Source organism: Agelaius phoeniceus, chromosome 9, assembly GCF_051311805.1.
Source record: "Agelaius phoeniceus isolate bAgePho1 chromosome 9, bAgePho1.hap1, whole genome shotgun sequence".
Lineage (NCBI taxonomy): Eukaryota > Metazoa > Chordata > Aves > Passeriformes > Icteridae > Agelaius > Agelaius phoeniceus.
The window spans coordinates 20,669,203-20,681,640 of NC_135273.1; the positions used below are offsets into that span (position 1 = coordinate 20,669,203).

The 12,438-nt window shown below is 42.1% G+C and overlaps 1 protein-coding gene across 21 annotated transcripts in view; it reads right to left on the minus strand.

Moving 5' to 3' along the window:
• CAMK2G (calcium/calmodulin dependent protein kinase II gamma) overlaps nucleotides 1-12,438 on the minus strand; it is a 118,451-nt gene that overhangs the window by 50,845 nt on the left and 55,168 nt on the right. For all 21 annotated transcript variants that reach the window (XM_077183221.1, XM_054637668.2, XM_054637665.2 and 18 more), the window contains one exon: nucleotides 87-141. In XM_077183221.1, the coding sequence (XP_077039336.1) occupies nucleotides 87-141 (55 nt within the window). The remainder of the gene's footprint in view (nucleotides 1-86; nucleotides 142-12,438) is intronic.

Here is a 12,438-nt window from a genome sequence, read left to right on the forward strand (position 1 = left end):
TACTAATGCAGGTGCTATTTATTCCACTCTTAGTCAACCGCCAATGTGACTGCATCACTGGTGAAGCATCAGAGACAGACACTTACAGATCAAAGACGAGGTAATGGAAACCTTCTTCTGAAATACTGTCATGGAGTCGCACTGCAAAAGCAATCAAGAATTGGAGATTTACAGAGCATGTAGCAAATATGACACTTCACAAATCAAACTCATGCACACAACCAAGTCCTCCCTCAACCCACTCAGTCTATTAATTCCCCATGCCCTTTACTCTGTGTGCTCCCTTAGTGACCTATTTTCTTCTGTTATCTCAAAGGAACAGATGGGTGTCCTGTACATACATTCACCCCTCTCCAGCATCAAAACAAGCTCTGAGTATTTTTGACCTCCTGTTCATTCTTCTTCTCTAATGTTTCAGTACCCTCCTTTCACATCTGCCAACTTTTTCCTACATGCTCATATTTTGGCATTTCTCCCAATCCATTATTTCCTAAAACAAACCTTTTTCTCGAGTCCTGAAACAAACCCTCAATCCATAAATTGACTCTGACTCTACTGGCATGTCAGTAACTCCTTTCTGCCATTTATCTGTAAGGCTTAACTATGTTCTCTTCTGTTATTTCTTTTTCCTCACTTCATTCTGATTTACACTGCAAATCCTTACCCAAAATTCAGAACCAGTTTCTTGTCTCATTTTTCTGACCTGCTTGTTTCCAAAGACATATTTGATCACATTCCGCTTCTCAAAATTTCATCCACCTTCAGGTATCCCTCCTTAATTCTGCTCCTATTACCTAAATTAACTTTCATCTTTTACTGTTCCATGTCCCAGGCTCATGATGGGCCACTATTCCCTAATATTCTGGGATCTCTGAGGTTCTAATCTCTGAGGTTCTCTTCTCCTTTCCCCATGTTACACACAGGCAATAACTATTGTATCTATGCATTCAGCACAGTTCCATTACCTCTTGCCTGATTCAAAATCTCCATTTCTTTGACCATTCTTAGATACCTAGGCACTATTGTAACCCAAGAGGACAAACTTCATATGGCTACAGAAACCATACTTTTTGCTTTTTTCCTCTGCTGCAGAGCATCACTCTTTTCCTTGCCAATCAGTCACAAGTTAGCAATTCTCTTTCACTCGATTCCTAAGCCTTCACATCCTGACTAGAACAAGACGTCTTCTTCATATGACCATCTATAATCTTTGTCTATTGATTCACCCAAGTAAAGCAACTAGCTGAGACAAGACTGGGTCTCAGTCACTTTAACACCTTGTAATTGAGTATTGACCAAAGCAGTGTTGACCGTTCTCATCGTTACAAGAAAAATCCTATTATCCTGCTCTGTCACTTCAATGGTACCTTTGCCTCTCTTCCCTATCTGACATTCTCTTCCACATACATCACAGGTGACCTTCCTTGATTTTCCCATCATCATGATTTCCTCTCTGTCAGTATCAAGAAGTCAGTTTGCACCTCTTATCAGTGCATGACATCAGCTACCATCGTCACTGTCTTGGGAAGATTTCAAACTAGCACTGGGCACACATGGAACAGCTTTTGCACATGTTGTCAGTGCTCTTCTTTACTCCTCCTTGCAACTCTCCTTTGTTCAGGCACCCTTCCATGTGCATGCAAGCACACTCAAACCCAGAAGAGAGAGTAGCACAGATGTGCAGAGACCACTGCCAGTACCCCTTCTCAGAGGATTTAGTTCTTTCCTTGTTCTTTTTGCCTGCTGATTCCCATATTTTTTCTCCCTTTAACTAAAAGCTCTCTGACCTGGTCCCTTGGCCAGTTTCCTCTCCTTAGCATTTCTACTGCATATCTAACTGCAGAGATTTGGGAGGAGCACTCCATCCAGTAAAACGCTGTGGACAAGCCAGTGCAGCATTCAGGTGCAACATGCTGTTCCTAATGTGTGAGAACAGACACATCACCCTGACCAACTATGTCTCGTAAATCACTTGCTGCAAACAAAAAATTCTCCAAGCAAGCAGTTTTAGTTGGGTTTGTAATAACTTTATTGTAACACAAATTTGTGTTTACAAGAAAACTTGCCTCCCAAGCACTTGGCAGAAAGCAGCAGAGGCGGAATTACAAAAACACAAGTGAGAAGAAAGGTATTTCCTAGGAGAGAAGATTTCCATTCAAGACTGGAAATAGGATGGAAAGCAGCTGAAAGAAACACTTGGATTTCCAGTGCAGGGCAGTTAGCACTCCAGTGAAGACTGCTTGAGGTGAAACTAGGACAAAAGCACATCAACAAGAGCTGAAACCCAGAGCGCAGGCAAAAGTCTGCCGAGAGATGTTATGAACAGATGGAGAAACTTCAAGGAAAGCTGAATGTACTAACAAGGTCGTGTTTGGTGATGCACAGTGGGCATGAAGAAGCATTCTCCTTCCTCTGGCACCCGAATGGTCACCAAAGCACTGCAAGAACCACCAAGCAGAGAGGAGAGTGGCATGAGTGATACAAAATGAGGAGTACAGCCACCAGCATGCTGAGAACAGCAGCCTTGAAAAAGACATGTAAACATGTTGGCAGGTAGAAGTGGGGAACAGTGAATGATAAACTTTGATCCAAAGATTTGGACAGCAAATTACATCAGAAAATAAAACACAAATGAGCTGATCGGTGCTATTCCTTTGTCCCAAGGAAAGCAATTTTGTCAGCTACATTATGAAAAGGGAAGGAAGTAGCAATTCAGCTGGCAGAGACTGGCAGAGGCAGCAAAAAGAGCCTTCAAGGACAGTAAAACACTACTTGTGTCCTTAGGTGAGGAACCATGACAAGACAACAGAGACAGTTCATAAATACTGACGTTGTGCACCACCCCAGGGCTGCAAGCTAAAGAAGGCCTTGGAGGAGGACGCAGGTCATTAACTTAACAAGGGAGCTGCCTCCTCACAACAGCTCACAATGACGCTGGAATAAAATCTGCCTGGGACTTCATCTGCTGAGGTAACGAAGCTCAGGGAGTCATGGTAGAATAGCAACACCCAGAAAAGGAAGAATTACCCTGGGCACCACCACCTTGCACAGGAATAATGAGTGACAGCTCAGAATAGCAGGCTTTAAGTGTGGAGCAGGACAGCAATAAGGGGAGACAGAAAGGATCAAAATAAAAGTCTGAATATACCAAAACTCTCATGACTCTCAATTCCAGCCCTAACTTCACACTGATGCAAAGAAATAAAAGCAATACACAATAGCAGAACAGAAATAAAATCTAGTTTCCTTTTCATCCTAAAGTTTTGCTTACCTACCCTCCTGCAGAGCCACAAGAGCTTTCCTGACTAGCAAGGAGTCTGCAATGGACAGCTCTGAGGCCATGGTTCACTCTGCTGACATGCAAAGTTAAAATGCCTTGCTTTCTACTACAGTGTTAACATCCCTAACTAAGGGATAATTAGCTCAAAAACATGACCTGCCTTTTCCAACACTGTTCAGCTAGTCCATGAAATGGAATATATTCAGAAATATCTGAATGGTAAAAACCATTTTATAAATTTCTGTGCCTTCTCTCCACTTTGGTGGTTCACAAATATGATCCACATTGTGTGAGTCTTCACCATGAAGAAACACAAACATCAGAAAGCATCTGAAACCTTCACCATCCAGACAGTACAGAATGCCCTCTCTGCTTAAAGATAACCTGTGTAAATGTCCTCCACCTGAAGGCAAAACACAGGTTCCCAAATGGCCCAGTTCCAATGGCCCAAATGCCAGTTCCAAGAGCAAAACTCAAGTATTGGGCTGTCCTCTGTTTCAAACATCTTTCCATGAAAAGAGGATCTCATTTCTTTCACAGGCTGCTGGTCCTGACACACTAACAGCTCCTTTACTACCATAAATTCAGCTTTAACACAGTGGTTGAGCAGAGCCCACAAAAGCTGCTCATATCTGTATAACCTGTTGACAGAGGTTACAAGAGAGTGAAAAATATAATTATATGGAGACACTGGAGAGCAAAGTACTCCTGAAACCTGATTATCCATAATAAGAAAAACAGAGAAATAAAAAGTATTCATCCAGTTAAACTTTTCTTCAAAAATATTACAGTACTGTGTTTTTTTCTGTCATCAGGGGACCAGTGATGCATGTGTCTAGTAGGGTAGGCTAGACAAATGCACACATCACAAAAGGAATCTCAAGCTGCAGCAAGAGGGAAGTTGCACAACAGTAACAGAGTGTCTTTCAAAATACAACCAAACTTAAAAGAGATCAGTATTTGCCAAGGAAGCTCATTTCACTCTATTCACCAGAAGATGAGGTGGATTATTTCTATTAGCTGATTCTGTTACCAAGAAGCAGTAATTCAAACCATGTTTCCTTCCTAGCCAAACCCTTTTAACACGGGGATTCTTTTAGATGTAGGAAATTAGACCCTGCCAATACCACTCACAGCTGGAGTCACCTGATGACTCTTCCCATTCAAAGATCTCTGATGGATGTACTACAATGGTTAGGTTCACAAGAACAGACAGAGGGGGGAGTAGGAAAGAAAGAAGAAGCAAGTCAGACAACAAGGCACTAAATCAATTACAGGATATGGTGAAAGACTTCACCCAAAGTTTTATTCAGGAGAAAAAAAAAAGGTCCCATCCACACAAAAAAACAAAGAGGTTTTGTAGAGTTCACAAGCACATCTAATTTTGTAAGACTGACAAGTCTTACAGATAACTTTTGAAATAATACCTAAAAAGCCACAGAGCACTAGTAAGAACTGCCAGAACAAATGCTGTCCAAAGGAGCAGCATCAATTACAGACTGGTAGGTAGAAAGCTTTCCAACAAAACCAGCTGCTCAGTCAGGAGAAAGTGTGCATCACCACTTGGGTGAAATTGCCAAGAAGCACATAGATTCTGGGAGGAATAAGCAATGGTTTCAATACAGCATCTTGATGAAACAATGTTTTCAGCAAGCCACAAAGAAAGCCTAATGGGTTTTTTAAAGTATCTCCTGAATCTGGTACTGCAGTGGTACTCCACTAAGGGTCTGCTACTCAAGCTGTCCCTCCAATTTTAAATGCACACATGTAACTGCACTGCTAAAGAGCTGTGAGACACACACAAGACACAACCTAGCTAACTGCTCTAAGCATACTTTTCTTTGCTCAGTCTTCCCTTCAGCCTTATCCTATGTAAACTGATTTTACCTGTACAGGAAGCATCTCCCACAACACTGGTCTTTTGGAAAAGTAACTAACAACAGAAGAACAAAGGTACCAAATGGCTCCCTTTCCCCAAAAACTCAGATCTTCAGCACACCCTGCAAGTTAGGGCAAGTTTTTTTTCTGTCTTGTGTGGGTGTGTGCACAAGGTCCAAGGCCCTAACGCAATCCAGGGTATTTGCACAGAGCCTGACACCACACTGAGTGGCTCAAGGGGACGTGCTGCGGTTACTGAACCTAACAGCAGCTGTGGACTGGAGTTCAGGCACTTTCTAAGAACATCTGCTGTGAATATTACTTTTCCCTGCCTGCTGTCTTCAGAGTCTCACTGGAAATCTTGCCTCAAGAACAGAACTTCAAGCTGCTACTTCAAAGTGTTCCAAAATCCTTGTGCACTTACCTTTTTTATTTTAGAAAGAAATAATACTGATAAGGTATTACATTAATGAGAGAAAATTAGGCATTTTTGTAAAAAACAGCAATGCAGTAACAGTCATGCCATATGGTTTGCATTCCATGCCTGAATAAAGTGACCTAGTACAGACAGCCTCAGCTCTCTGATGCCTGAGTGTGATACAAACCAACTGAACATAAGAGGAAAATCTCCTTCATAACAAACTGCACCAGCCTAAAAACAAATGCAAATTGCTGCTGAGTCACGCAAAGCAAAGCTCTGTGAATGCAAAAGTTGAAGTGAATAATGAAGAAATCAGAAAATAGCTATCAAATTTTGTAAAAATCCACCCGAACTACAAGAACATAAGACATTTGAAAAGCAACAGGCATCTCATCTTTAAAAGGTCATATCTATAATGCTAATTGGTATTGGGGTCACAAACATAGAATATGCCTAGCCTAGTTCTGACCCACATCTCCCTTTCACTCTGTCCAGTGTGCTGAATATTATTATCTTTTTACTCTTACGTCAAGCACAACAGGCCAGGATTTGTGCCTGCCACGTAAGCCCCAGGATGAACATTCCCTGTATCCCATATCCACAGGAAACAGCAGAGCAGGGCTGTACAGGGGCTTAGCCCATGGCAAGGGCAGGCAGGCTCTTGTCAACACAGGGTGATTTCTGGCAACCTGCTGCAAGTAAATATCTTAAAGCAAAGAAGTTTCCAAAGTTGCAACAAAAAGCAAGTATAGAAGCAGAATTTCACAGGACAATTCCCAGTATTGTCATGCAGCAATCACTCATCTCTGCTTAGGAGAAGGTAACATAGGATGAAATCTGCTTACTCCTATGTATCAGTAGTTTTTGCCTGTCCTTAGGGAAAGTGTTCAAGCTACAGGTAATCTTGTCTGCTAAATCTAGGTTCACTGGTGCTCCAAAGTGTAAAGCATTTTGATACTATGGGCACACAAAGGACAGTATAACTGTCAACTAACAGCCAACTACTTCTGCACCAACACACATCGAGTGCACAATGCAGTATTTAGGGCTCTCAAATTAAGTTGCCGGTGTTGCAGAGCCAATAAAAGACAATACAGAGGTTTATGATTGTCTCCTGGGTCATGGTAATTGCAACACAGGAATTCTTCCATGCAGCCTTAGTAATGCAAACTCAAAAGTGCTCTGGGATCTTCTGGACTGAGCCATGTTATTTAAACATCAGCCACTCATTAGGAAAAACCACAGCTTCACTTTTCAGCAACTTTCAACCAGACATCAGATATTTGCCTGTATCATGGAGAAATGGAAGAGGTTAGAGATGCTGCAAGGGCTTATTTCAAGACACTCTGCATACCAGAAGCAGCAGAATAAAACTGGAGGGTAAAGTCTACCTGATTCCTCTTCCATGGACACTCTGCAATGTGCCAGGAGGTACTGAAACTATTACAAACACACATGGCCCAACAGCCTGCAAACTGAACACTATTGTCCATGGCAGCACAAGTGACAAGTGAACTGAGGCAGATGGCTACCACCCACACTCCCTGCTTCCCCAGCTGCTCAGCAGCCTGGGCAGCCAAGACAGGAACTGTCCCACCATCTCCAAGCCTGGCTGTGTGCCAGGACACTTCCTGCACGCTTCACATCACTCAGGATGTCTGTCCCACGAGGAGCCACCACCAACCTGTGCCTGCCTGTGAGCTGGGTGCTCAGCTCCCACCCCAGCTGTTTCTCTAATTACATTAAACACGCAAAATTCAGTTGCAGCTGCTCAGGCTGCTTCCAAAAGGACTCTCCTTTTAATTAAAAATTCGCTATTAAAAAGCATTAAATTGTGTAATGCAAATAATCCTCTAGAAATCATCTGTCCCAGCAGCTAATGCCCAGCTTTGTCAGAGCAGTGACCAGCAGCAGCAGGACAGTTAGCTAACAGGACACAGCAGGCTGCTGTTCCCCAGCCCCTCAGAAACGTGCTCTCCTTTCCTCCTCTCCCCAGCCTGACACAGCGAGGTCAGGGTATGCTGGACAAACGCCCCACAGCATTTTACACCAAATGCAGTTCCAAAGCTTTGGAAAATGGAAGAGAAGGAGGATTTGTTAACACTCTGCTCAGGTTCAGACAGAACCAAGCTGCTGCAGGCTCTGCAAAGAAAGGCAAGGAACACTGCTAAGGAAGTATGACAAGGCCCACAAGCACAGAGGTGGATTTCCTGTCCCCCTCACCATTGTTCTTACTGTAACCTTTTTAACTCTCCAGCCCTAAAAAATGAGACTAAGGTAGTGCCCAGTTGGGAAATTCCCTTATGCACAGAAATTCACAGCCTAGAAAGGAGCTGCAGGGAGAACAGTACCTCTCCTATTAAGAAACCTGTCTTTCTGCAGAAGTAAAAAGCAGAAGTAAAAAAGAAAAAAACCCCACACAAAGTATTTTTAAAAAACATTTCAGTGCCAACTAAATGCTATTCTTCCTTTGATTTTATAATGTCTGTATTGAAAAGCTGAAGTTCAGCACACAATACATAACATCTAGAATGCCCTAGTTAAGCATTAGATGAGCCAAAAGAATATTCCACAGGAATATTTCCTGCTCTCCTGATAACAGTGCAATCATGACCATCCAGAATTATTAATAATTTCCTATTAGCCACATAGCAGATAAGCAAAGTACTTCTGATAACCACTAGTATTATATAAGAGCTTTTTCTAAAAACACCCAAAATAATAACAAGCCAACTTCACTGGTGTCTCAAAGAAAATAAGCAGAGAACACCCACTTTATTAAAATTAATAAAATACAGATAGCGGCCACGACAAATTTTAGCTCTCTCACACAATGCTCTGCATCTTGGCATTTCTGCCATCAGGGCTGAATCCCTGCAGGCAGGTGCTGTGCCTGCCATCCCCAAACCTTGCTGTGTGAAACTGATATTCTCAGCTCGTGCCTGGCACTGCCCAGCACAGCCAGGAGCCCCTGGCACGGCCGCAGGCTCTGCTGCGAAGGCCGCCTGTCGCCTGCAGGATTTGACCAGAGTGCAGCCACCCCCTGCTGCCATCAGGCCTTGGGCAGAGGCAGCCCAAAGGAGGCTCTCTCCATTCCTCAGTGTGGGGGGGAAGGCAGAAAGCAGGGGAATCCTCCTCTGATTTTTGCAGTACCTCTGAGTGCACGGAATCTGGCCCTCATCCCACTATTTATTTTTTTAAGGGATTGCTTGCACACAGATAAATCTCACAGCTAAATAGATGAATAATGGAATCCAAATATGTCTCTAGCATAGACCAGAGAGACATACAGAATAAATATATCCCCTGGCAAGGAAAAAAAAGCAATTATTACTCCATTCCCAAACTGAGATGGATTATGTAGAAATGGTTTTCTTGAAACCAGAGGAAAAGCTATAAGAAGAGCTAGCAGTAAAAGAAGAAAATATGCAGATATAAATAATAGTGAAGTAATTAACTGTGAAAATCAGAATGAGAAATGAAAAGGTGGACTGCCTGGGGTTTTGGAGAGCATTCCATCAGGCAAACATGCATGAGCACTCACCTAAATCTCTAACAATACAGAGACTAGAAATAACAAATGGTAACTTGCAGCTCAAAGGCCCAAACTTTGTAGCAGGAACTCACTTCAGCTGATAGTCTGTTTGAGGGATTTTTGAATGTTTGTTGGTGGTTTTTTGGGGTTTTTTTTGGTTTTTTTTTTTGGCAAGGTAGGAGGAGAGCAGGTTAAAGGTTTAAGTCCAAGAATATTATTGTTTGACCTCTTAGGAAGCTCAGCAACTTGCTGTCCTCTCAGATAGCCCCATGACACTTCCAAGGAAAAGCTGCTCAGTAACTGAGAAAGTCTCAAAGCATAACTCTTACCAAAAGGTCTCTTTTCCCCCCTACTCTACCTTCCCTATACCATCCCCTCTGCACCAGAAACAGTCCCTCAGCAATAAATTGCAGGGCAGCAGATTTAAACAGCCAGCCATGCATGGGAGCATCCCACTTGAAAACCCCTGAGTATCCATAGGGAGCAATCATGGCCAAAACACTGGAGAATCCCCTGCATTTTAACTATTCTTTGCACATTACATCCTTTCTGTCCCAAATGCAAAGGCAGTCTGGATGCCTGCAGCCAAATGAAAACAAGGAAATCTGCTGTTTACAGCAAAACACAGCCTACACTTTTTTTCTTGTTCACTAAGGAAGCAATTCAAATCTCTTGTTAAGGAAAAGGTGATAGGAAAACATTTCAAATGGCAGCAGGGGAGAAATACTGAAGGCTTTCTAATCAAGACTAGTATGTTAAAATGAGGAATGAGTGAACCTGAAGTTGTGGCTGATACCACCAAGACAAGAAGTCCAGTATTAATTCTGCAGATGTGATCCACACACCCTGTTTCCCACAAAGGTTTGCTATTTGTGGGATAATCCAGCTGGGCTGGACACAGAAGCACAGCATTCTTCTTTCTGTCTTTGCCCCACTTCACACCTCAGCTGTAACCATCATTTAAGGGCACACAAACTGGAGCCCTTTTCTTATACACATCCATCAAAATCACTCCCACAACTCAGAGGTAGGAGGAGGACAGACCACTTGTCAAAGGAAATGAAATTTAACTGGGTCAAAAGAAATTCTTCTAATTCACAGGAGATTTCTATACCATTTTCTCCCCATTTTAAATAAGGACATGCCCAAAATTGTGGGTTTGTGCTGAGAAAAGCCAATGGATAGAAGTTAAAATAAGAAGAATTCAGGTGCAAGCATATTTTGGAGAAGAAGTCTGAAGTAGGAAAAACCTGAAAAAGCAATAATTCTGATAGATGCTGAGGACAGCATTTCACCACTGCTATAAATTCCCTCAAAGAAATTAACTCTGAAGCATTCAGCAGAGGATACAAAGGCAGAAATCAGGAAAATATTTTGGGTCTGGCTCTCGGGCTACTACCAACCTCTCTTAAAACATATGGTTTTATTATTCTAGGCCTAAGTGCACGCAGCTCTTCACAGCAATGGGCTGCCATGAGCTGGGGCACAATGACCACCCAGAAGTGCTCAGTTCCAACTATGAACAAAAGATATTCAAGAACTTCTTTTGTATAGTTAGATTAAAAACACCTAATAAAAAATACAGCTCAAGTGATGACAAATCCAGAAAAGAGGCCCATATTTAGACTGCCATAACAAAGAAAATTTAGGAGAAGGGCAACACCTAACAACACAGTGGACAAAACCCACACACAGAGCAGACTTCTGCTCTGTACACTGAACAAGTCACAACCCTACCTTTGTAGGAGAATGCTAGAAAAGACTTTTCAAAACTATGAATGATGACTTTGATTGAATTTTGCATCATTATTGCTTTGGGAAATAAGACAGGAAAGGTCATGTTTCTCAACTTCATATCTGCATTGAACATACCTGCAGGAAGATTCTAGGGTTCCCAGCTCTGTTACTGCTTCAAACCTTTGATAGGTAGCAGGAAGTATGAGGGAAAAATGAATGTTTCACAAAGACAGTGTCTGTAGTGGATGAACTACAGGACTTAAAAATCAAATTCAGATTTTCAGACTGACTAAACTTTTCAACTAAGCAGAAGACCAAAACAGCTCTTCCTTTAAGCAGGAGTTGATATTCAAGGCATTGTAGGTTTAGCTCTGGTCTTAGCAATTGCACAATTTTCAGTAGCACAACCAGCAAAGCATCTGCAAATGAAGGGTCAGGGCTATGATTGTTCTTACAGAAATCTACCTCTTTCCAGCAAAACAGGGATTAAGGGGGAAGCAGCTGTATCATTCTCTTCTACACGTTCAGAAATACATCCATGTCTAATGTCACAAGATCTATACCTAAGTGAATCACTGAACACTAAGTTGTTCTAGAAGTGGAATTTCCCACAGAGCCATAACTCTTGCCAACTTCCACAGGCACTTTATCTCTTTATGGACAGTGGGGTTTTAATGATGTTGTCTTCTGCTTCTTCTACACATCCATATCCTCAGTAATGGGTGCCTTTTTTGAAAAGAACAGATCACTGACTGATCTCTGTCCAGTTCTGCTGTATTTGATGACAATGGCTGGCAAATGTCTCTCTGGGCCAGAATGCAAAGTTCTCTAAGAGTTGTCAGAAGGAGAAAGAACAAACTGAAATGTAGGGAAAGAAGTCCTTACTCTAGTGAAGTCTGACCAGCTATAATGACACATTCCATATCATGCATACCATAAGATGGAAATCAGAAGAAAATTGCCTCGAGTCAACTTTATTTTGTCCAGACAAAAATCCCTTATTGCAACACCAAGCTTTTAGAAGGATTACTCCACTGTGATTACCTTGGCCATAATGTGCATCTAAAGACAAGCCAAACACCCAGCTACAGAGCCAAAGCCTCTAATTAGAGCTGATATTTGATGAAGGCATGTTAGGATAACTCAGAAAGCAGTCATTTAAAAACAAACCCAACATAAAATGGGAATATCACTTCTACTTTTTATCTAGAGAAATCTTTATTTTATCAGATAGCAGTGTTATGGTCATGCACTGCAGTTCAGAATCAACTGTCCTGCAGTAAATGCATTAAACCACAAATTCAACAGCCGGCTTGCTTTATATCCTGTGTACAGGCCAGAGGGAAAAGCAGCCTGCCTCACAGAGTTCTAACTTTCAGTCTTCTGCCCAGACTTGCTACAGGCTCAGGTCCCTGTTGATTTGCTGCAACACAGTTTGCAACAAAAACAGTAACAACAAAAGTTGAAATTGAAAGCAAGTGCAAAAGCTGCAGAATTCTTTTTGGTTTGTGCAGTGTTACTCACATAGCTCACACTGAGGCAACACACCAAGTACTCACTCAGAAGAGTTTACAACATGGAATGCCA